Here is a 24,367-nt window from a genome sequence, read left to right on the forward strand (position 1 = left end):
TGTCATCATCAGCGATCACGGGCGGCAATTTGTTGCCGATGTAGTTGAAGACCTCATTGTCTTGCTTCGTGCCATTTTCGTCACATTACCCCGTATCACCCGCAGGCTAACGGTTTGACGGAACGAGCGAATAGGACTCTCGTCAACATGATTTCCATGTATGTTGATTCTGGACACAAAACATGCGACGCGATTTTGCCATTTTTAACTTTCGCCTACAACACTGCACAGCACGAAACAACGAGATACAGTCCATTTTATCTGCTCTACCCATGCCAACCCCGCACAGCTCTTGACACTATCCTTCCTTTTTCCGAGACTGATCAACCTACTCTCGCCGAAACCATTTGCCGCACAGAAGAGGCCCGGCGCATCGCCTCTCTTCGAACTTTCGTCTCACAGAAACGCTCCAAGAACCGTTACGACAGAAGTCACCGGCACGTATGGTTTGAGAAAGGGGATTTGGTGTGGCTTTGGACGCCGCTTCGCAAGCGCGGCCTCTGCCAAAAGTTTCTGGCCAACTACACCGGTCCGTTTGTTGTCTTGGAATGTCTCACCGATATCACGTACATGATATCTCAGCTGTTGTCAACTGGCCGCCGCTCAAGCAAGACCAACGTCATTCATGTTGCCCGTCTAAAACGCTATCATCATGGCAACGAAGCCCAACTCGCCTGGTGGGCATCGTCTGCAAAGGGGGAATTGCTACGATACGGAGGGGACGCCTGGAAGAAGAGGAGAACGAGGTTGGCACGAGCGGTGATCGGCCAGATCTCTGGACTCTCGCATTGATCATCTCCTGTAAATAAAGGCATCGCACCGTAACAATATACACAAGCCCTTGGATGCTTACTTGTGTGGTACAGGCTGCGAGAGGCGACGCTTTGTGCGTTAGACGTTCCAAGAGAGAGGCCGGATAATGGCATCAGAACTTCTTAGAGTTTGCGGCACAGCTGGGCGGAAACGACTGATACAGCGGCTCCGGTGTCGACAAGTGCCATGACGACGACACCATTGACTGACACTTCGATGACAATGCTTGGACAGGGGCGAGGACTTGTGCATGGCGACGGGGACGCAGCTTCTGCCTCGGGAACTGCAGTCGTTAGTTTGACTGCTCGGTGGGTCTGGAACGGCGACGCATAGGAAAAGGCGAATGAGAACGTGCGGATAATGAGCAGCGGGTTGGGCCGATTGGGTGGTCAGATGGAAAAGAAGAGGAAGGAGAGCTGGGAGACACAAAGATAAACTGAGAGCTGAAAGAGGGCATTTGTCGAAGGTTCAGAGAAGCCTGGTGACAATGGCAATAACGCGCCACGTGGCCTACACTGTCACAAGCAAAACATATTGGACCGTTGTCGTAGGTCCGCCATTAGTCAGACTAGACGCCAAGTGGCGGCTGGGGGGCAGAAAATTGTGGCCTAGGTGGCATCGACATCCACGGCGGTGAATAGGTCGGCGGCGAAAAGGGCGGTGTCGAATATGTAGTCGCTGGCTGTCGAGATCGAGCAACGGCCTCGGCATATGTGAGAGGTGTGGCGACTGGCAGCGGTTCACGGGCGGGAGGAAGAGCTTGTACGACCTGGTCTTGGATTATGTCACGGAGTGTAAGTGCCAAACTGCGTGGTTGATCGGATACACAAAACATGAAAGAGAGTTGACGAGCAACCTTGGCGCCGATGAACTCTTGGGTCTTTGAGGAAAGAGGAGCCTGGTCGGCTTCTATGCCAAGGCTGGAAAGGCTGATCAAAAAGTCGTCAGGTGCCGAGGAACGTCGGGTGTGAAGATGTTGCCTGCACAATTGGTCGAAACTCTGGCATAACTCAGTCAGTTCGATGACAGTGCAAGGGCTCTTGGCAACATTTGGGAAGCGTCGTTCTCAGTGCCCTTCATGATGTGTTTGATCTTGTCCTCTTCGGACGTCGACCCGTTGGCTCACTTGCAAAGGTCCAGAATGTCCTCAATATAGCTTGTGAAATTCTCACCAAGCTGCTGGGATCGAGTATACATGCGTTATTCGGCATGGCGTTTGAGTATACTTCAGGCCGTCCAAAAACTTGTGTTAGGCTCGTTTTAAAGATAGACTATGTAGGGAGTTCAGCTGTTCAACTTCATGGTTAATGAACCACAGCTTGGCCATCTCTGACAGGTGGAAGGAGATATATAGCCCAACTTGGCAACGTCATCCCATTTGTTGTGAGCACTCACTCGCTTGTACGTGCAAATCCAATCGTCAATGTCTTGTCATCGGTGCCTGAGAAAACAGAGGGATCTCGCAGGTGCAAAGAACTGACACAGAGGGCAGTGGGTGGTGCCGTGGGAGGAGCCGGAGCGGCGCTTGGGTCGGTGGGCATAATGGACGGTAGAATTCAATTCCTAAGTTCCAGGGTGATCGAAACCCAGCACCTCCACTACTTGTTAAGGGGTTTATTAGCAGAGCAGAATGCAGAAGGAGAAGCAGTCAGCAGCGTCCGGCCAAGTGCAGCAACCACGAGCTCATGCCGATGGTGATGCCCCTGAGGCGCAGAGCAGTGCCGCTGAGGCCACTCTTCTTCTTTTCCTTCATCATCATTATCAGCAGCCTGACTACGTCTACTGCAGGACAAAGGCCTCTCCCATGTTCCGCCAGTTAACCTGGTCCTGTGCTTGCTGCTGCCAATTTATACCCGCAAACTTCTTAATCTCATCTTCTGCCCACCTAACCTTCTGTCTCCCCCTAACCCGCTTCCCTTCTCTGGGAATTCAGTTAGTTATCCTTAATGACCAGCGGTTATCCTGTCTACGCGGTACATGCCCGGCCCATGTCCATTTCCTATTCTTTATTTCAACTATGATATCCTTAACCCCCGTTTGTCCCCTAATCCACTCTGCTCTCTTCTTGTCTCTTAAGGTTACACCTACCATTTTTCTTTCCATTGCTCGCTGCATCGTCCTCAATTTAAGCTGAACCCTCTTTGTAAGTCTCCAGGTTTCTGCTCCGTAGCTAAGTACCGGCAAGATACAGCTGTTATATACCTTCCTCTTGAAGAATAGTGGTAATGTACCTATCATAATTTGGGAGTGCTTGCCGAATGTGCTCCACCCCATTCTTATTCTTCTAGTTACTCCAATCTCGTGGTTCGGCTCTGCGGTTCTTACCTGCCCTAAGTAGACATAGTCTTTTACAGCTTGAAGTGCACTATTACCTATCTCGAAGCGCTGCTCTTTTCCGAGGTTGTTGTACATTACTTTCAATTTCTGCAGATTCATTTTAAGACCCACCTTTCTGCCTTGTCTAACTCCATAATCATGAGTTGCAATTCGTCCCCTGAGTTAGTCAGCAATGCAATGTCATCGGCGAAGCGCAGGTTACTAAGGTATTCTCCAATAACTCTTATCCCTAACTGTTCCCATTCTAGGCTTCTGAAAACCTCCTGTAAGCGCGCGGTAAATAGCATTGGGGAGATTGTGTCCCCCTGCCTTACGCCCTTCTTGATTGGTATTGTGTTGCTTTCTCTATGAAGCACTATGGTAGCAGTTGATCCCCTGTAGATTTCGTCCAGAATGTTTATATATACTTCATCTACGCCCTGATTCCGCAATGTTTCCATGACGGCTGATATTTCTACTGAATCAAATGCCTTCTCGTAATCTATGAAGGCTATGTATAGTGGTTGGTTATACTCTGAGCATTTCTCTATTACCCGATTGATAGTATGAATGTGGTCAATTGTTGAGTAGCCTGTTCGAAATCCTGCTTGTTCCTTTGGTTGATTGAATTTTGTTTTCTTTACTCTGTTAGCAATTACCTTTGTAAATAGCTTGTATACTACAGAGAGCAAGCTGATCGGCCTGTAATTCTTCAAGTCCTTGTCATCTTCTTTCTTATGTATTAAGATGATGTTAGCGTTCTTCCAAGACTTTGGTACTCTTCCCGTCAGAAGACACCGCGTAAACAGGGTGGCTAGTTTTTCTAACACAGTCTGTCCTCAATCTTTCAGCAGATCTGATGTTACCTGATCTTCACCAGCAGCTTTGCCTCTTCGCATGCTCTCCAAAGCTTTTCTGACTTCTTCTACCATTACTGGTGGGGTGTCATCTGCGTTACTGCTAGTTCTTATAGTATTAAGGTCGTGGTTGTCTCAGCTACTGTACAGATCTCTGTAAAACTCCTCCGCTATGTTAACTATCCTATCCATATTGGTAGTTATTTTGCCTTCTTTGTCCCTTAGTGCATACATCCGACTTTTGCCTATCCCAAGTTTCCTCTTCACTGCTTTGACGCTTCCTCCGTTTTTCAGAGCATGTTCAATTCTCTCCATGTTATACCTTCTTACATTGCATACCTTACGTCTATTAATCAACTTCGAAAGCTCTGCCAGTTCTATTTTGTCTGTTGTACTTGACACTTTCATGATTTGACGCTTCCTAATTAGGTTCTTCGTTTCCTGGGAAAGCTTGCCGGTGTCCTGTCTAACTACCCAGCCTCCAACTTCCACTGCCCACTCCGCAATGATACTCGTCAGATTATCATTCATTGTATCTACGCTAAGATTGGTTTCCTCACTAAGAGCCGAGTACCTGTACTGCAGCGACACTCTGAATTCCTGTACTTTCTCTCTCGGTACTAGCTCATTGATTGGCTTCTTGCGTATCAGTTTCTGTCGTTTGTTCTTCAAGTCTAGGCGAATTTGAGACCGTACCATTTAATGGTCACTGCATCGTACCTTGCCAACCACTTCCATATCCTGCATGATTCCTGGGTGTGCACTCATTATAAAGTCTATTTCGTTCTTATTTTTGCCATTAGGGCTCCTCAATGTCCACTTGTGATTTTCTCGTTTTCGGTAGAAGGTATTCAAAACCCGTAAATTATTGCGTTCTGCGAATTGTACTAGTAGCTCTCCTCTGGCGTTTCTAGTACTGATGCCATAATCTCCTACTGCCTGGTCTCCAGCCTGCTTCTTCCCTACCTTTGCATTAAAGTCGTTCATCACTATAGTATACTGTGTTTTTACCTTACTCATTGCTGACTCCACATCTCCATAGAAGCTTTCAACTGAAGCGTCATTATGGCTGGATGTAGGCGCGTAAGCCTGTACTACCTTAATCTTGTATCTTTTATTCAGTTTAATTACGATACCTACCACCCTTTCATTAATGCTATAGTATTCCTCTATGTATTCTTCTTCTTCAATACAGTGTGAACAATCTGAATATATATATATATTTTAAAATAGGACGTATGTGTGTGAATGTGGGGGAAGTTGTCTTCATTACATTCAAGATTGTGCGCCATTGTCTGAATTGTCAGAGAGTCAAAATATAGCCCAGAAATCCAGTTGGTTTCCCCTTTGTTTTTTATTAATTTTACCCTATTCTGGTCTATTTGTGGCCAGTTCCTTCTGCGTGTTCGGCCAGCGCTTTCAAAGAAACCTTCTACATACATGTGCTGCACCAGTGTTTGCTAAAGCTTACTTTTCTCGCCAAGGTTAACTAACCGCAACCTGTGCCACTCCCACCCTCCTTTCTGGCTGTCTGCCTGAAGTGTGTACCTGATTACGTGGGTTTGCATGCACCAGTAGCGTAGCCAGGGAGTGGCACACCAAGCCCCCCTTCCCATTTTTTTCCATGGTGTATAGCGCACAAAATAATAGTCTAACACACCTGCTTGTTCGCGCCCTATTCTACTCAAGGTGGTGCCCCCTTCAAAAAAAATTCTGCCAGTGCCTCTGCCATCTGCGATTTCAGCTCACAGGGTTCCTCGCTTATAGGTTCAGCCTGTAGAACGAGCCCATAGCCACTGTCACTTCCTCTGAAATGCTGTTTTGATCTACGTACAAGCAAAATAGTGGTCAGCTTCGAAAACTGATTCATCTTTAAAGATCTGCCGCTAAATATCACACAGCTTATCAATGAAGCTGTAAAAAAAAAAGCTCGACACTGGCAATTTCTTTGAAACATGAAATTGCCATTTAGATCACGGTACACAAAACCTCACAGCTTTCAAGGGTGCAAAATGATACGGCTGACTGATCGCATTTTTTTAACACTATTTTCCTCTTGTTAGAAGCTCAGGAACTGACCCAACCATTCATAATTCGTTTTCACCCATGTGTGGATAGATGGTGATCTAATGTGCAATGAGTGACCACCATAGAAATTTTGGGCAATAAATATTAGAGTCGTGCCACAGAGAAAAGTTACAGCTCTGAATGAGGCACGCACTTGCATGGTTCTCACGTTTGACCACAATCATAACAGAAAGATTGCGGCTGTAGGAATGCTGTGCTGCTTCTTACAAAGTGGGGAATCTGCTTGCGCTGTGCTTCGTAGGGCTATGTATGCTAAACAAAACTAAATTTGCCCGTGCTTGTCAGGTTAATCGCGGCCCATCTTTAGATGCAAACCTACAATGAATGAAATAGTGGTTGCACGCATTTATTGCAGCAAAGATAAGTTTCTTTACCATTAATACCTATTCGATGCTTCATTTCGACACCGAATGACTCGTTACCTTTTACCGAAACAGCGCGCTCGGCCTCCGTAGTTTTCATTTCGGTGGCCATATCAGACGACACCAGCAGTCAGGCATTACGAGCAGTACAACGCTTTTCCGGGGCAGTTATCTAGCACTTCATGAAGTCAGGGAAAAAGCTCCAGCAGTATTTTACTAATTTTGTTGAGTGAAGTACAGCAAGAATAATAATAAAAAAAGACGCAAAAGTGGCTGTGGGCTGCGCGCGGGAGGGCGGCGGAGCAATCTAACAATGCACGTCACAGGGATGTCTCCGTATAGTGGCGCCATGGTATGTTCTCGCACCCAATACTAAGTGTTACGTTATATTTTTAATGCACCCTTGAAATCTTTCGATGCTCTTCAAACTTATTTCACTATTTTATCATTCGTGGAAAAAAAATAGTATGCGTATCCATCAAGATTGCATTTCGAAACCCAAAACACAAGTTTATTGCTAGATCTGACATTGTTGGCGGGCTTTAGAACAAGATAATGTCTAGTTTCAATATTGAGGTGTTTTTTTGATGACAAAAAAAATTTAAGTCGGCCTACTTTCCGGTGGTAAGCCAGCGTAGGCAATTCGAGCAACCGCAGCATTTCAGAAACAGAATTTTGGGGCTTGTCATCATCACAACTAGCCAGACTGCTGCGTGAACTCACCAGGATTAGTTCTGAAGCCTATTGGCAAGTTGGTGTCAATGTCGGTAGGTGCGCCACGAGAAACCTGGTTTTAATATCACAATAAAATATCATTATTTTCTGAGCGTCACACTTGCTCAGAGCCTTGTCTTTATACAGGAGACTAGTATGGCAGAGTAAACTCGCCTCTGAAAAAAGGTACCAGTACCTCTTCAAACCATACTGCACCTGATGTCAGTAAAAAGTGTGGATCTTTGCATCTGTGCCAATTTGGTCTTCACCCAAATGTGTACTTTAGTCAGTGTTGTGCATTATTGCATGCAAGGTATGGTGCGATATTAGTCGCAAAATTTCTGTATGCAGCTGACATAGTGGTGCGTTCTTTACTCTTTAGATGTGGGACCTGACTACAGCACTGGACTTGGCATCAAAACGAGAGCCAGGTAGGGCCGTAGCTGTTTTTATTTATTCATGTTAGGTGCATTAGCCAATGTACTGCTCTGTTACTAATGCAAGAATTTTTTAATGACTGGTGAATATTATTCATTGCGATGAAGCAGATAGGCACAGAACATTTGAATATATGAAAAGCTTGATATACTAACATGTCTGTTCAGTGGAAGACTACGTGCGCATGTTATGAGCATAGCAGATTATCAAGAAGTTTGCATTAAAAGAGAAAGACGAGAAAGCATTCTGCAGACTAAGTTTCACTTCTGTGTGCAACTTGACATGTTAAAGGGCCTGTAAACTACCTCCCATATTTTTTCAAGCATTTCACGTGAACGGACGCATCATGTGCAGAATGCTGTTGCGATCAACAATTCTACACGTTGCAGCGCTACGAGCTGCTGGCGCACCACAAATACCAAGAAACAATTCCTCCTTCTTTCCAGGCCTTTCGGGCCACCGCGTGAAGCGCCGTGCCACATGTCTGACGTGCCGAGCAAAACATGCCAAATATGCTGCAAATAGTCAAGCAAGAGCCTACAACTTCTGATCGGTCTGCAAGCAGCTTTCCATGCTGCTTGTTGTTCGTCGTGTTGCCCGCGTGCATGCAACATGTGCAGGGAACAGCGTGTCCCCGTACGGGTCCATCGTGTTGGCAATCCTTTGAAAGCATGTGCACAACGCAGGTTCCATACCGGCACGATTATGGCAGCCATGGTTTGCCAACAAGCACGCAGCTACAACGTAACTGACGGAGTTGGTGGCCGGAGTCGCGACAACCGGAAGTAGACAGTGTTTCAAGCAGCACATCAGCGATGATGTATGCCATGTGAGATTGGGAGGGGTGCTTGGCAAGAGGGAAAAGCAGTGTGGGAGAGGATACCAGCGGAGGGAAGTGCAGAAGAGAGTGAAAGTGGGGTCGTCACTGTTTTGATAATCAAGTACGTCTAACTCCCCTATTACTGCGCCGTTTTGAAAAATACTCACAGCTCCGTGTTCGTCGTACACCCATGCACAATTTCCCCACCACAACTGAATTTCCTCCTCTGAGTGGTTTACGGGCTCTTTAAGAACAGTATGAAGAGACAGTTGGGTGCATACCTTATCATTTTAATAACTTGGAATAACAAGAATTGTTATTTTTAGGTTCTGTTATTGAAAGATGTAAGTCAATGCTCAATATCGAGTGAAACCTCTTTAAAACATACCTACAAAATCTCAAATAAGTGTGAAAAACAGCACCCTATTTAATAACTTGGGAAACAGAGTGAAGGTTGTGTCCCAGGTTTGTGTTAGCTTTGTGCCTTTATTGTGACAACATGTATTCTACATCATAACTTGACCGCACTATTTGTGTGTAAGCTAACACTACACTCTCCTACCCTGCAGCTTTTGTGCATGACGGAGGCCCCAGCCACAGAGAACTGTTGCGCCTCTTGGAACAGTGTGACCTGACTAACTCTCGCTGCTCCACACCTTGCATCAGTCCATCACCTTCAATTCTCGGGGGTGCTGCTACGCTGGCACGCCTGCGGGCGGCGAATCTTGTTTTGCTTGGACAGCAGCAATCACAGCAGCATGGTCACGAAGAATTGTCATCGTCAGGAGTGCCCGAGGACCGTCGAGTGACGCGGTGCTGACAGTGAATGCCATCAGAGGTCACCTACTGCTGTGTGGAATGAGCCTGCTGGTGTGGCCACATCCCCCGCGATGGGTGTGTCCAGCTCAGTTATGTTGACGAAATGTTTCGACAGCTGGTGTTTCCACTCGTCAGAACTGTGCAAGGATTGTTGCTTCCTGATGGGACCAGCTTTTGATGCATGATTATTACTTTCGTTCTGCATGCCAGTCAACACAGGCATGCGACAGTGACATTTCGGCAATCTTCCGTATGTAAGTAATGGTGTCCGAAGCACCACATCCTCGATAGATACTGCACGTGTGGCCTTGCCTGTAGCTGTGAATACCTGAGCTGGTTCTGTTGCAAGTAACAGTGCAGTGTTGACGTGTTCTCACAACTGTTCGTTGCCTACTGGCTACAATTTCTGTCTATATTTGCCACCTCTTAAGTGTCACTGATGAACAACCTGAGGTCTTGCCTTCGCTTGATGTGCAGTGATGCGGTGCACAAAGTAAATTCGAAACTGGTTTCCTAGAATGGTAACACACTATAATTTTTTTGAATTGGCATTGCTAGTAGCAGTGGTGTCTTCTGGGCTGTGCTTGCCACGCACTGTCGTTGCACTGCCCTACGATGATTTTTATGTACGAACACCAACTCCCCCAACAGTCCGCCCTTTTAAAACAAAAGGTTAATTTTCTCAATTGGAAGTATTAAGGACATGCAGACGATTGCCAACATAGGCAGAGCAGGCACACAATGTTGCAATGCTAATAGTCAAGCATTGTTGCTACAAACCCTCTCCACAATTTTCGCCACTGCTCTCTGCAGAAGATGGCCAGCCTATTTGGCTTTGTGTTGATTCACAGAAGAGATGAACAGACCTGTGGTGTCTTCATTTTCATTGTGTCCTCTTTTTTCTCTATAAAAACTAATTTATGGATGTTTATTAGGTAATTTTCCACATTCACGGGTGTCTGGTTGTTGGCATAAGTTATGCAATAATGTTCCTCACTGTCACAGAATATAGTGTCTCGGGCTTTAGAAATTTTGAATAGTTCTTTCCCTTTTCACTTGTCCGCAGGCACGCTCACAAGCTCTGCCTGGTGTGAATTACCTATGCCTGTGTTAAGAACTGTTCCTAAGTATATAACACTTCCTGCAGGATACTTGCAGTTTTTTGAAACATTGGTCAGTGGAGGATTACTGATTGAAATTCTTATTTCACAACCATTGATGTGAGGAGGTATGCTATGCCAGTGAAGCGTTGTTGCCAAGAGCCGAGTGCGTTTTGTAAATGAAAGAGTCAGCCTCCACTTGACTGGGTTGAGCCCTAGTGCGAAGTTCGGTCACCTTATGTGACAAGAAGTGCGTGCATTTCAGAGCTAACCATTTGAGTCACGCTGTTATGGTGCAATAATTTCAGATGTTTGCAGCCTTGCGACTGATGTGGCCAAAAGGCATAAGTAGTCGGAAAATGGTTTACATCATTAGGGACATTTCTTTGTTCGGAGCGGTGCCTTCGGTTGTAGCAGCTGTGAGAAATTATAATATTATCTTAAGTTTTATGTCATCTTTCATTTATTTATGTATATGTACTGCAGCATACCCAGTTTGGCTGATGTAACAAAGTGTCTTTTTTTCATACTTCTTAAAGAGGCTCAAGCTTGATTGTAGTGTTTGAAAAATAAAACACAGCATAGTTCTTCAGAAAACTTCGTCACGATAAGGTTGGTGCAATACACTTGTCAAGTCAATGTACACGAGCTTCATGCTAGTTCTGTGTTTCGCTTCCTGTCATGTCTCTTTTAATTGTATACTACTGATTAAAATGACTTTTGGTTTGTGTTGACTAAATCTTTTTTACAACCTGTCCCATTTCAATAATTATGATTGAGTTTTGTCTTAACTAGTTGGTCCTTAGATGTCTGACCATCATCATCATCATCAGCAGCAGCAGCTGCAGCAGCAGCTTATCTATGCTCGCTGCAGGGCAAAGGCCTCTCCCATGATCCACCAATCTACCTGGTCCTGTGCTTTCCGTTATCACATTATCTCTGCGAACTTTTTAAATCTCATAGACCCACCTAACTTTCTGTCTCTCCTTCATGCATTTGCCTTGTCTGGGAATCTGTTCAGTTACCCTTAAAAGGGTCATGACACCCGATTTTCAATCATAATCTGTGTTGTGTGGGTTAATTTTTGTATGTTCACACACAGGCTTACAAAATTTGAGCGAATTTGATCGAGCTATTAATTTATAATCGAGCAAGTGGCCCGAGAGTTAGGCTACACTGGCGCGCTCGCTAGCCGTGACGTCACGAACCGCTTGTTGGGCGAGCCAGGTGAGCTGCTGCACGGTCTGCATTCTGGAGGATGATCGTGTTCCGTGGTCAGCTGCACTTGCAGTTGAACTTTTTCTGTGTTGTTCAACTTGCCACAGAGACTAAATGACTTCCAGGGGTTGGAACAATGCCACCGCGTCACCCATGTAGCACTTGTACTTGCAGCAAGCAAAGCGTGCAGATTTCTGTTGGCCAGCATACATGCTTGCATGACTTTCATTGCTGAACATAATAAATAAGTAACCGTAGCGATTCTGCGTGTTGGGATCATTGTTTTTTCATTGGTTGTTGCGTGCTGCACCTGTAAACATAAGCCGAAGCCAACAGCATGTCAGTGTGGCGCTAGGGTTACTCGTTATATATATTTTAGCCGAATCTTTGCTTGAACTGATTGCATTCGGTTCCAGTAAAAAAAAAAATAGCAAGTGTGACGCTCAACCACGGCACTGCCTGCAAGGAGTTTCAATAACTATTCATTCGTAGTTGTAATAACTATTTATTTGTAGTAGTGGCAGGGAACATTCACAGGAACACTTGCTTGTGAATGCAGCATCGACGGACCCCCGTATCCCAAGCTCACTTTTCAACTTGACATGCTTGAAATTAAGCTACTTATCATTGCAGCAAGCTGTCTGCAACATCTGCCACGACGGCGAGGTTCTTGACACCTTGGCACACACGGTCTTCGACACTTTCTTGTCGCTTGAGCTAGTGGCGATGGAGTGAATGTCAAAATGCGCTACGTACACAACGTCGTCGCCGCATATAGTGATGGTACCGGTAACACACCGCAACACTTGCAACCTACTGATACGTGCGGACCACGCGGTAAGCAACACTTACAGCGTGCGCAAGGTGCTGTTTGGTAACAGGCGACGACACTGCTCCTTCGCCTTGTGACATCATGAATGCCATGACAAAATGCCGGTCACTGGCGGTGGGCAGAGTTTACAGCCGATTACTTCTACAGCTTATTTTGGACTGAAATAATTTCTTACAGTCCAGTTTCACACGTGTACAAGCATACATGACACTCTATCTTCATTTTTCGCCAAAAATATAGTGGTTTTGGGACGTTAAACCCCACATATCAATCAATTGTTGGGTGACGATTTCATGACCCCTTTAAGGACCAGCAGTTATCCTGCCTACGTGCTACGTGCCCGGCTCATGTTCATGTCTTCTTCTTGATTTAAACTATGATATCCTTAACCACAATTTGTTCCCTGAGCCATTCTGCCTTCTTCTTGTCTTTTAAGGTTACGCCTATCATCGCTCTGTCGTTCTCAATAAGAGCTGAATCCTCTTTGTAAGCTTCTAGGTTTCTGCTCTGTAGGTAAGTCCCGACTGGCAAAATGCAACTGTTATATAACACTCTCTTGGGGGTTAGTGCCAGATTACCATTCATGATTTGAGAATGCTTGCCGAATGTGATCTACCCCATCCTTGTTCTTCTAGTTATTTCACTCTCTTGATTCGGCTTCGTGGTTACTACCTGTTTTAAGTAGAAGTATTCCTTTAGAACTTCCAGCATCTCTCCACCTACCGCAAAGTGCTGTTTTCTGCCGTGACTGCTGCACATTACTTCAGTTTTGTGCATATTAAATTTAAGACCCTACTTTTCTGCTTTCCGTGTCAAGTTCTGTAATCATGAGCTGTAACTCGTTTCCTGAGTTACTCATCAAGGCAGTGCCATCAGCGCATCACATATTACTAAAATATTCTACATTAACACTTATTTCTAACTCTTCCCAATCTAGGGCCATGAAAACCTCCTGTAAACACATGGTGAATAGCATTGGAGAGATCGGGTATCCCTACCTTACACGCTTCCTTTATTGGGATTCTGTTGCTTTCTTCAAGGAGAACTATGGTGGCTGTGGATTCATTGCATATCTCTTCCAGTATGTTTATGTAGGGTTCTTCGATGCCCCGATTCCGTAGTGCCTGTATTACTGCTCATGTCCCGACTGTCAACCACTTTCTCGTAATCTATGAAGGCTATGTATAGAGGTTGGTTGTATTCTGCGCATTTCTCTATCACCTGATTGATGGTATGAATATGATCTGTTGTGGAGTAGCATGTACGAAATCCTGCTTGGTCCTTTGGTTGAACTCTTATGTCACCTTAATTCTATTAGCTATTATTTTTGTAAATAGTTTGTAGAGAACGGACAGTAAGCTGAGCGGCCTGTAATTTTTCAGGTCCTTGACGTCTCCTTTCTTATGGATCATGATGATGCTGGCGTTCTTCCAAGATTCTAGTACCCTTTTGGTAAGAGACACTTTGTATATAAGGTGGCTAATTTTTCTAGCACAATTTCTCGGCCATCTTTCAGGAGGTTCATTGTTATCCTCACCAGCGGCTTTGCCTCTTTGCATTTTTTTTAAAGCTTTTCTTACTTCCCCTGTCGTTACTGGTAGAATGTCGAATTCCTCTGGACATTCGTTTCTCGCAATATTATTCTGGCTGTTCTGCCTTCTGTACAGCTCTTTGTAAAACTCTCCCGCCACCTCAACTATCCTATTTATATTGGTTATGACATTGCCTTCCTTGTTCCTTAATGCATACATCGGGTTTTTGCCTATGCATAAGTTTGCCTTGGCAGCTTTTAGGCTTCTGCCGCTTTTTACATCCTGCTCAATTCTCTTCATGTTGTATTTTCTGATGTCAGCTACTTTACGCCTAATGATTAACTTCGAAAGCTCTATTACGGTAGCTATATGTTGTCGGTTGCATTTGAGGCTTTCATAATTTGTCATCTCTCAATAAGATCTTTCATATGCTAAGATAGTTTGCCAGTGTCCTGTCTAGTTACTGTACCTCCGACTTTCATTGCACACTTTTTGATGATACAAGTAAGATTATCGTTCATTGTGTCAACGCTATTGTCGGTTACCTCGTTTAGTAACTCGAATCTATTCTGAAGCCAAACTCTGGATTCCTGTACTTTCACTCTCACCGCTAGTTCATTACTTGGATTCTTGCGTATTTATTTTCGTCTTTGCTTTTTCAAATCTAGGTGACTACAAGCTCTTACCATTCTATGGTCACTGCATCGGATCACACCAACTACTTCTACATCTTGTACAATGCCTGGGTTTACACACAAAACGAAGTCTATTTCATTTTTAGCTTCGCCATTAGGAGTTAGTGACGTCCACTTACAGTTAGCCCGTTTTCTGAAGAAGGTGTTCAAGATCCATAAGTTATTAAATTCTGTGAACTCTACTGATGACTCTCCTCTGGCATTTATAAAGCCGATGCCGTATTCCCCCACTGAATGGTCTCCGGCCTGTTTCTTGCAAATATTGGCATTGAAGTCGCCCATCAGATCAGTATACTTTGACTTTACTTTAATAATGGCTGACACTACGTCTTCATAGAAGCATTCCATCAAATTATCATCATGGCTTGATATACTAGACGCGTAGGCCTGAAGCACCTTCATCTTGCACCTTTTGTAAACTTAATTATGATACTTGCCGCCCTCTCACTGGTGCTATAGTATTCCTCTATGTTGCCTGCAATATTCTTGTATATGTATAAGAAACCCCACCCCCACTTCTTTTCTATCAATTAATCCACGGTAGCATAGGACGTGTTCGTTCATCAGCATTGTATAAGCATCGTGTGTCCTCCTACCTTTGCTGAGCCCTATTAAATCTCATTGAACACCCTACAAATCCTCGAATAGGACACCTAGACTAGCTTTCCTAGATCGTGTTCTAGTGTCAAAGGTAGTCAAGTTCAGATTCCAATGGCAGCCTGTCCTACCCAGACATTCTTGGCACCCTTCGCTGTGTCACAGGTCTGACCGCCGCCTAGGACAGTTGCTTCGCAGCCGCTGGGTGCTGAGGGCCAATGGTTAATTGCTGTAGTCATGTAAGGAAGTGGCCAAGTACTGCACCAAGGTGGCCAATCCTGCTTTGGTAAGGAAGTGGCAGGTGGTCGCCAGTGAGGCCCCACCCCAGACCTCTTCTTTTTTCTTAACGGTTTTCTTATCATGCGTTTTAAATAAATATACAATTAAGAGTGGTTCAGCATCCTCATTCAAACCAAATTTTGTCATTCTATGCTAGGCAGCGGTGTTCTTTCTAAGCAGGGGTTCTGTTGCACTTTCTTAGCATTGTAGAACACCAGCTGACCACCCGTCAGCTCTCAACTTCATCTGACTCGTAGCTCACGTGACCTTTTTTTAACTGTTCGAAAGTAAAAAAAAAAAAAAAACACCACCCCAACTCGCAAGGTTTCGAACTTCTGACTTCGCGATCTTAGGTCACTTTAGTGCCTTGAATGACTATTCTTTTCACATTTATTCTCTCTGAACTTCTTCCAGTCTCACTCCTGTCTCCTTCCTGTCTGACCATATCTTTTTCAAAAGGCAGCCTTGAGACATGTTCCTTAAGCATACCATGTAAGATAGTCCAATAACATCCCCTTCTAGAATACCTTGTCCTGATTAACATGTGAATCAACTTGTTCTTGATGATTTTCTTCTTGAGTTCGTATGCACAGTGCTAACTTTAGCCTATTTTTGTAATGAGCAAATTATTAACTGCCAGTATTCTTTATTCATGTTCGGCAGAGATTACTTCATCAATGTGGCTTCCGCATTTTAGTCATTATTTGCTGACGCACGACGATTACTATGTTTATTGGATTGAATTGTGCTCATTGGAGTGAATTCTGTTCCATTAGAAAGCTTTTGTTCTTTGCTTGCTAAAGACAATTGGTATTATTACCTAATAGATAATGAATCTGTTGTTTAATAAAAATTTGTTAACTGATTTTTATTAGACGACAAAATGTACATATATACAAACATCACATCGCGCATGTCACAAAATGTTACAGGCCTACACTCATGGCACGTTTGCAGTGTGTCTTGACTCTCTCGTTACCACGCCTATTGAAATCGACCACTGGTGATCAACACTTTCGAATGTCAATTTTGGCATGTTAAATTTTTTCTCGTGTACCCAGCACTTTCTTATAACTAGTTTAGCCACTCAACTTTCAGAATTAATTTGAATTTGCCCATTTTAACAAGATAGTGATTTTTGACAGATCTTTGTGTGAACTAATGTTCTTGTCTTGTTGAAAAAATTAACTTGAATAGAGAATTAGACACAAATGTGTGCCCCTTGTGGTTATGCTACAATAACATCTAAGTTTTGTAATGAAAAGAATGTTTGCATATCAAATTAGGGTGTCAGCTTCACAATCTGACAGTGTTAAGACGTAAGAATTGTCAGAAATTTATGCTAGATAATCAATAGAGAGCTGTTGCTAAGAATCAGAAATTTCATTCTGCAAAAAAGTATTCCAAAGGTTCACCACATGTATAGTGTGGACGTGGCCTTCTCGGCCAGTTCTCAGCAGCTTTGGTATCGCTTGTATCATTATATCGGACACAGAGCCGCATCTACTGTCACCAGTTGCTCCTATGGTGGCGGCGCCACGCGCACGTGGGTGTGCACCTTCGCTAAAAAAAAAAAAAAAAAACGCCGCTTGAAACTGTTTTGCAACCACACCTGAATTTAACGAGGATGAGCTTAGAGTACAAGGATTACGGCACCTCAGCTTCAAGCACAGTACACTTTAGCTTCAAGTTTTGTGGCGACGATGTTTTCCGTCAGTCTGAGACATCCACAGCCTTACATGTATTTGTTTTGTTTACAGCCTCAAGTTGTCTCCTCCACCCCAAATGCGTAACTCCTGACCTTCATGCACATGACGATAGTTATAGCACGAAAACAAAAGGACAACACGGAGACAAGAAGGACACGAAAGACACGAGCGCTAACTTCCAACTGAGTTTATTGCGCAGAGCACGAAAATTTATAGAGGAGACAGTAACCATGTGATAAAAACCATATGGCACAAAGAGCAGAACATGAGTAAGAGAAAAACAAACAAACAACACAAAAACAAAAGCACTGAAAAACAGCAAAGAAAAATCTAAAAGAAAACGAAACAGAAAGGCAAAGATAGTATAACTACCTGCCCGCACCAAAACCTTCGAGGAACCTGCGTTCCCTCTCAGACAGAGCCAAGGAGGGCTTGCTAATACAAGGCACCTGTTCGCGTGCCATCTGCGCGGCCTCGACAATGACTCGGGTGCTCTCATCTCTGTGCTTGTACAGCGTCGCTGTGTCCTTGAAGAGGGGAACACAATTGCACTCAGTGCAGTGCTGAGCGAGAAAACCATCTTTTCCGTTTCTAACATTGTTAGCGTGTTCTCTCAGCCGATCGTTCAGACACCTTCCGGTCGTTCCGACATAACAAGCACCGCATAAAAGAGGGGTCCTATAGACAACTTTCCGGGAGCAGGCCGCCTACCTGTTTCTATGTTGAACTCTGCATTCCGTCGATGACTGCGTTTTCAGGAGGTTTGTATATTTGGTGAGGCTGATTAATTTGAACGGTGCCGAGAACAGGACACAAACTCCAACACGTTTTCCGATTTTCTTGAGCCTGTGTGATATCTGGTGTTTGTATGGAATCACGGCTATCCTTTCACGTTCTGTATCCGTGTTGCTCAGATTCTGTCGCTTCCTCCGCTCTGCCTTATTAGTCCGCAGGATCGTCTCAGCAACAGACGCGATAAACGCCTCGGGGAAACCTGAAGCCTTAAGCCGGGGAACTTGAGCTTTGAAGCTAGCAGAGATATTGTGGGCGCACGACCTATTTAAGGCATTCTCAAGGCAGGTTCGTGCTATGCCTCGCTTAACTAACTTGCTGTGAGCGAAAGAAAAGGGAAGTAGAGGTTTCTGCGCACGTTGTTCATAACACCAACAGATGTGCTGTGAGCTAAAAACCAGTTTTAAGTCCAAAAAGCATAACTTGTCATTCTCGGGCATTTCATGTGTCAACACAAGAGGCTTTAAACAATCTTCGAACACACCTATAGTTTGAGTCGCAAACGAGTGGAACATAGAAGAATTACAATTTAGAAAAACCAAGAAATCATCCACGTATCTGAATATTTTGACGACATGCGAGCCTTCTAACTTTTCCTGCAGTTTTTTGCCCCTTTTTGCAATAGAAGATCACTGAGTAGAGGTGCTATGCATGAGCCGAATCAAACACCCTTTTCTGCAGATAAATGCAATCATTCCATTGAACAAAAGTAGACGTAAGGTACAGCAAAACCAGGTCAAGAAAATCTCGCGAACTAATGCCACTTTTTAATTGGAAGTTCAATTCCCCGAAAAGTTCTATGTTATCCCTTATACATTCTAATACCTCATCGTGAGGCAGAGAGTAGTATAGGTCCTTTATGTAAATTGAAAAACCAAAAAGATTAGATTGATTTGACTGTTTGAAAAATTCTATCAGAGCCTGTGAATTTTTTATCACAAATGGGTCATCAATCTTTAGACAATTTAGATGGGTCTGAGTAAACAAGCCAAGTTCCTTTTGCCACGTACCACTTTCTGTCACAATGACACGGAAGGTCATGTCAACCTTATGTGTTTTGGCAGAAAAAAACATGCCGAGCCCCTTTTTGTCACTTTTGATAACGTGCTGCACTAACTGTTTTAACTCTTGTTTACGACACATTTCCCTGGCCTGCGTTTTTACTCTATCTAGACGAATGTCGGTACAACATTTGAAAACAGATTCGATAGCTGTGACCTTCTTTTCCAGGTACAAGCAATTAGGAAGAACGGCGAAACCACCTTCCTTATCTGACGGCACGACACAAAGTTCATTGTCTCTAAGAAACTTGGTCGTGTTCCGCACCGGAAGGCTGTTGCTGGTAGGCTTACCCCGTAGGAGCACGTCGACGCCTTCCGAAATGCACCTGTCCGAATCCTCTGGTGAAGCGTGGCCAGCCACAGAGCGCACCATTGAAAGAAGCTCGGGTGCGGACGGACCTCTCTCGGTCGACAGCGAACTTCGGACCTAGAGCGAGGGTCTTGTGGACATAGTCTGGGAGGACGACGTCACTGCAGGAGTGGACGACACCTGATTGCCGAGGCTTAGTTGGGCGCTGATTACCGTGCCGCGGTAAGCGCGGCACGCGGTACATGCGCGCTGAGGGAGGAGTCTTTCCTCTGTGGTCGGCGCCGGGTAAGCACGTGTTTTCCTTCGTCCGCGTCTCCTTTGGGAATCGCCAGACTGTAGCTTGCCTGGGGTGGCTTTTGGCACCTCGGCAGGCGTGTTTACACGAGTGCTAGCTTCGGTACTGTACGCTAAGCCCGCGGCGTAGCCTAGTGCTTGAAGTGTTCGTACCGCACCGAGCCGCACTTGCCGTAGGCCCATGCGTACGAGGTTTGCCCTAACACTCGCGACCAGGCCCAGTGGCCATCGTGAGAGTGCGCAGCATGGCCGCGAAGGACCTACTCTCAACCGGCGTGTCAAAGGTCGCCAATGCCAGCTGCGACGTGCTCGCGGTTCGCCCCTTATTTTGAACATCAGCATGCGGGTGCCTTTGCTCCCCGCGTCCCGGGAGCGGACGTTGAACTGTGGTTCGAGGTGTCGCCAGAGGCAATAAAGTGTCGTGTGTTTTGTGTTGGAACGCTGTCTGTTTTGCCGCGCCGCGCTAAACACCTGATTAGTTGAGCGTGCGTGGAGCGGTGCGCTACATGCGAGTACGTTACGAAGTCGCGGCTCTGTTGCTTGCTAAGCGTGAACCCGCGGTGATCCGCTACGGTGAGTAGCGGGGTCACCATACACGTTGCTTAATTTCTAATTTTGCTTGAACTTCTGATCTCGTGCACAAGACCGCATTGCCGAACGTCAGATCAGGAATCATGACCCCTTTCCATATTCCTCTCACAACAATTCGACAATGCCCTGTTTTCATTACCGCTGCATTCCTGTTACCTTTATTAGACACATATATTTCCTGTTCCCTTAGGTACTCGGCCCCATTGCTTATCCATACTTCCAGATATTTGTATTTATATGTTATCTCTAGCGTGACCTTCTGTATTCTAAGCTCACTACCTTCATTGTCATTAAAAATCTCGACTGCTGATTTTTTCTTACTGAATCTGAAATCTAACCTATCTCCCTCATTACTGCAGATGTCCGCCAATCTCTGCAAATCTTCCTTGTTGTCGGCCATTAGCACTAGATCATCTGCGTTCATCAATGCTGGTAGTGCCTGTTCAATGAGTTTTCCTTGTTTGATGAAAGAGAGGTTGAAGCCCAGTCCACTTCCCTCTAATTTGGCCTCTAATCCTTGTAGGTACACTATAAATAATAAGGGTGACAGAGGACACCCCTGCCTAAGCCCCCGTTTTACCTCTGAGGGCTTGGATACCTGTTTTTCCCACTTTATAACTACCTTGTTACCTTTATAAATATCCTTTAAAAGATTAGCGACTCCATCTTCCACACCTAGTGTGTCCAGTATTCCCCACAATTCCTCTTGAACCACGCTATCGTACGCTCCCTTGATATCCAAAAATGCTTGCCACAGGGGCCTGTGTTCTTTTTCTGCTATTTCGATGCACTTCGTCAGTGAGAACAGATTGTCTTCCAACCTCCTGTGTTTCGGAAACCCATTCTGCAGTTCCCCCAGCACCGCCTCATCCTCTATCCATGCCTGCAGTCTTTCCTTTATAATCTGCATCGCCAGCCTGTAGACCACTGATGTCACTGTTTGGGACGGTAGTTGTTTATGTCATCTTTGTCCCCCTTTCCTTTATGAATCATGCTCATCCTGCTAAGTTTCCATCCATCAGGGACTTCACCATCGATTATAGTTCTGCTCACTGCCTCTCTCAAAGTCTGTTTAGACTTCGCACCCAATGTCTTTATCAGCATAAATGGAATGCCATCTGGGCCTTTTGATGTACTACTTGGAACCCTCTTCTTAGCCCTTTTCCACTCTCGTTGTGAAAATGGAGTCATTGTGCCACTTGATCCATCCCTGTCTATTGTGGTGCATAAGGCACTCCTTTGCTGAAATTTTTCTGTCACCCTTGTTTTTATATAATCAATAGCTTCGTCCCCTTCTATCCTAGCACCTTGAGCTGTAGTTATAAACCTCCACTCTAAATTTGTTTCATTTCTTAGGGAGTTTCGATAGTTCCGAAATTTTGCAGCTGCCTTTCTATCTTTTTTATGTACTTCTGCCAGCCACTAAGCTCCCTTTCTTCTAATCTTTTCATTGATCAGAAGGGATGCATCCCTTCTACAGCTCAGAAAGATTTCCCATTTTCTTTCAACATCATCTGTCGGTTCACCCAGCTGCTTAGCATGTCTGTGTTCCCTAGAGGCTTCCTGACGTGTTGCTATGGCTCTCTTAACTTCCTCATCCCACCAACTCTTGGGCTTGTGTCTTCTTTTCTGGGATGACTTGTCACGTGCCTTACCAAGCTCTAGCTCAAACAGTGTAATTAGATTCTTGTATGTCCACACTGTTTTATTATCCTCAGTGATTACTTTCTCAATTTGTTTAGTGACTATTACAATTTGCCTTTCTGAATAAAAATTTTCCTGTAGTTGCTCATCTTGTCTCCTTCCCACTTTCACTGCTCTTCCAAAACTTAGCTTGATACCTTTGTGATCACTACCCAGACTTCTGGAGCCACCTTCATATATGTGCATTCCCCTGAGCTTATCATACATCCTATGTGACATAAGTGCGTAATCTATCGTCGACTGCAGCCTTCCAACCTCCCATGTTATTCGCCCTTTATACTTCTTGGTACTGTTGCAAATGATCAAATCAAGCTTCTCACACATATCCATGATCATTTTGCCTGTCGGGTCGGTATACCCATCTATATCTTCTATGTGCGCAATCATATCTCCTAGTATAATTATCTTGCACTCTCCTCCTAACTCCTGAATGTCATTTGATATACACTCTACCATTACCTGGTTTTTCTCTCTGGCCTTTGCTCCTGTACACAAGTACACGAAACCAATGAGTGTCATTTGCCCTGCCACTTTCCCTTTTAGCCATAAATGTTCCTTGCACTCTTGCTTCACCCTTTGCCAATCTGTACTTTTATGAATGAATGCCCCAATACCACCCCCCTTTCTGCTGCCTTCTGTTCTATTACAATATTCCCATGTGTAGTCCGCATTGTTAGGAGGTTGTCCCATGTCCCTCAGATGTGTTTCCACAAAACCATATACCATCGGCCTCTCCTCCCTTAGCTGATTTTATATCTCTTCCCACTTCAGCCTGTTCTTACCACCCTGCATGTTAATATACCCTATGTATGAATTGGCTCGGCCTTCGTGGCTACGTCTATTTCTGCCCCGGACTCTACCTATCTTAGATACTGGTGCGACTTTGGAATCGTATCTGTGTATACCACCTGTAAAAGAGTCTCCCTGGTTGCTTTCCTCGTCACTAGCTATCCTGCACCCCGAAGGGCCCGCTTGCCCCCCAAAAAGCTACTGCGCGTCCTGCAAGTCGCCAACCCACCTCATGACCTAGCCGCCCATTGAAGTGAATTCTGTCACGTTGAAAACCACCCCACTTTTCACCTCTCTGTTTATTTCCACCACCTCAAAGCCTTTCTCTCGACTCATCCGCCATATCTCTTGGTTTGCGTTGACAACCGCTCTTTGCAGGTTGCTATCACGCACCGGTACCTCCGGTATCGTGCATATCGCTACCTGTACCTGAGGAGAAGTGGCGCGCATGTCATCGACGTCTTTCGCCAGTGTGGTTGCTAGTCCTGCTGTATCTTTATTTAAGACATCGTTTAAACCGCCTGAAATTATCACGAGGTTTCGTCTATCAACTGTAGTTTTGAGTTTTGCGCTCGCTTGCCCCATGACTGCTTCCAGCTTGCGTCCTGGGAACGCCCCTACGGCAACCCTCTTGTCACCTCTTACTTTCTCTTTGATGTCTTCTGTGCATCGATTTAAATTCGAGTCCCCGGCGATTATCACATGCTGTGACTCTTCAGCTGGAGCGTCCTGCACCTGGGGGTTACTTGCACCTGTGACGCCGACTGCTTTGGCCCCTCCCAGCCCCACCACTACCTCGCTGAAGCTGGGCCTTGCGACAGTTGAACCGGCTAAACCTGTTTTTTCCAAACTTGCTTGTTCTTCCTTCTCCACCGTTCTGGTTGCCGGTTCTCTACTATTCTCTCCGTAGGCCGCTTCTCTGTTCAGCTTCGCTAGTGCTTCCTCGGCGGACTTCAGCCTTTCTCCCATAGCCCTCTTTTTCTCTCACGCTGTCGCCAACGCAGTCTCGAGATCGGTGATTCTCATCAGCAGGTCACTCTAGGTAACCATCATTTTCTCCATTTTTTCCTCGACCTCACGTTGCCTACACTTCGCGTCAGCCTCTTCTTTCTCTTGCGCTGTCGCCAACGCAGTCTCAAGATCGGTGATTCTCATCAGCAGGTCACTCTGGGTAACCATCATTTTCTCCATTTTTTTCCTCGACCTCACATTGCCTACACTTTGCGTCAGCCTCTTCTCCTTCCGCTTCTACACTTGGTTCCACTTTCAAACCAACCTCACATCCTGAACACTTTACAGTTTTTCAACCATGTCTTTCCGACACCAATCGTCCCTATGACTTGTCCCACTTGATAATTACAAAACTATATCGAGCCCTGCCCTACGAAAGAAAAAGAAAGTTTAAGCTCTACTACAAAAATTTGCGTGTTCATTGAATGTGCACCTTCCCCACGGGGTGGCAAAAGAAGAACAAAAAACAAAAAAATCTAACACACACATGCACAAACTTATAAATACCTGGTTACTGACCCCCGAAAAAGCCATACAATAAAATAAGTGCTACAGGGACTTTAACTGCTGCCCTATAATTATAAAGACAAGCTCAAAACATGCAAAACAACTTATCTGCGCAGTCG

General features: G+C 45.0%; 1 protein-coding gene across 11 annotated transcripts in view; it reads left to right on the top strand.

The window, feature by feature from the left end:
- LOC119167769 (SH3KBP1-binding protein 1) overlaps positions 1-24,367 on the top strand; it is a 433,186-nt gene that overhangs the window by 371,036 nt on the left and 37,783 nt on the right. For 7 of the 11 annotated variants that reach the window (XM_075865768.1, XM_075865770.1, XM_075865764.1 and 4 more), the window contains 2 exons: positions 7,533-7,581; positions 8,978-11,066. The exons of 1 other annotated variant lie outside the window; for it this stretch is intronic. In XM_075865768.1, coding sequence (XP_075721883.1) covers positions 7,533-7,581; positions 8,978-9,228 — 300 coding nt within the window. In that variant the 3' untranslated portion in view covers positions 9,229-11,066. Of the gene's footprint in view, positions 1-7,532; positions 7,582-8,977; positions 11,067-13,759; positions 16,348-19,211; positions 20,086-24,367 lie in introns of those variants that run through there. 3 more of the 11 variants (XM_075865767.1, XR_012884068.1, XM_075865766.1) reach the window with 3 other exon arrangements.

The sequence above is a fragment of the Rhipicephalus microplus genome, chromosome 6, assembly GCF_043290135.1.
Source record: "Rhipicephalus microplus isolate Deutch F79 chromosome 6, USDA_Rmic, whole genome shotgun sequence".
Lineage (NCBI taxonomy): Eukaryota > Metazoa > Arthropoda > Arachnida > Ixodida > Ixodidae > Rhipicephalus > Rhipicephalus microplus.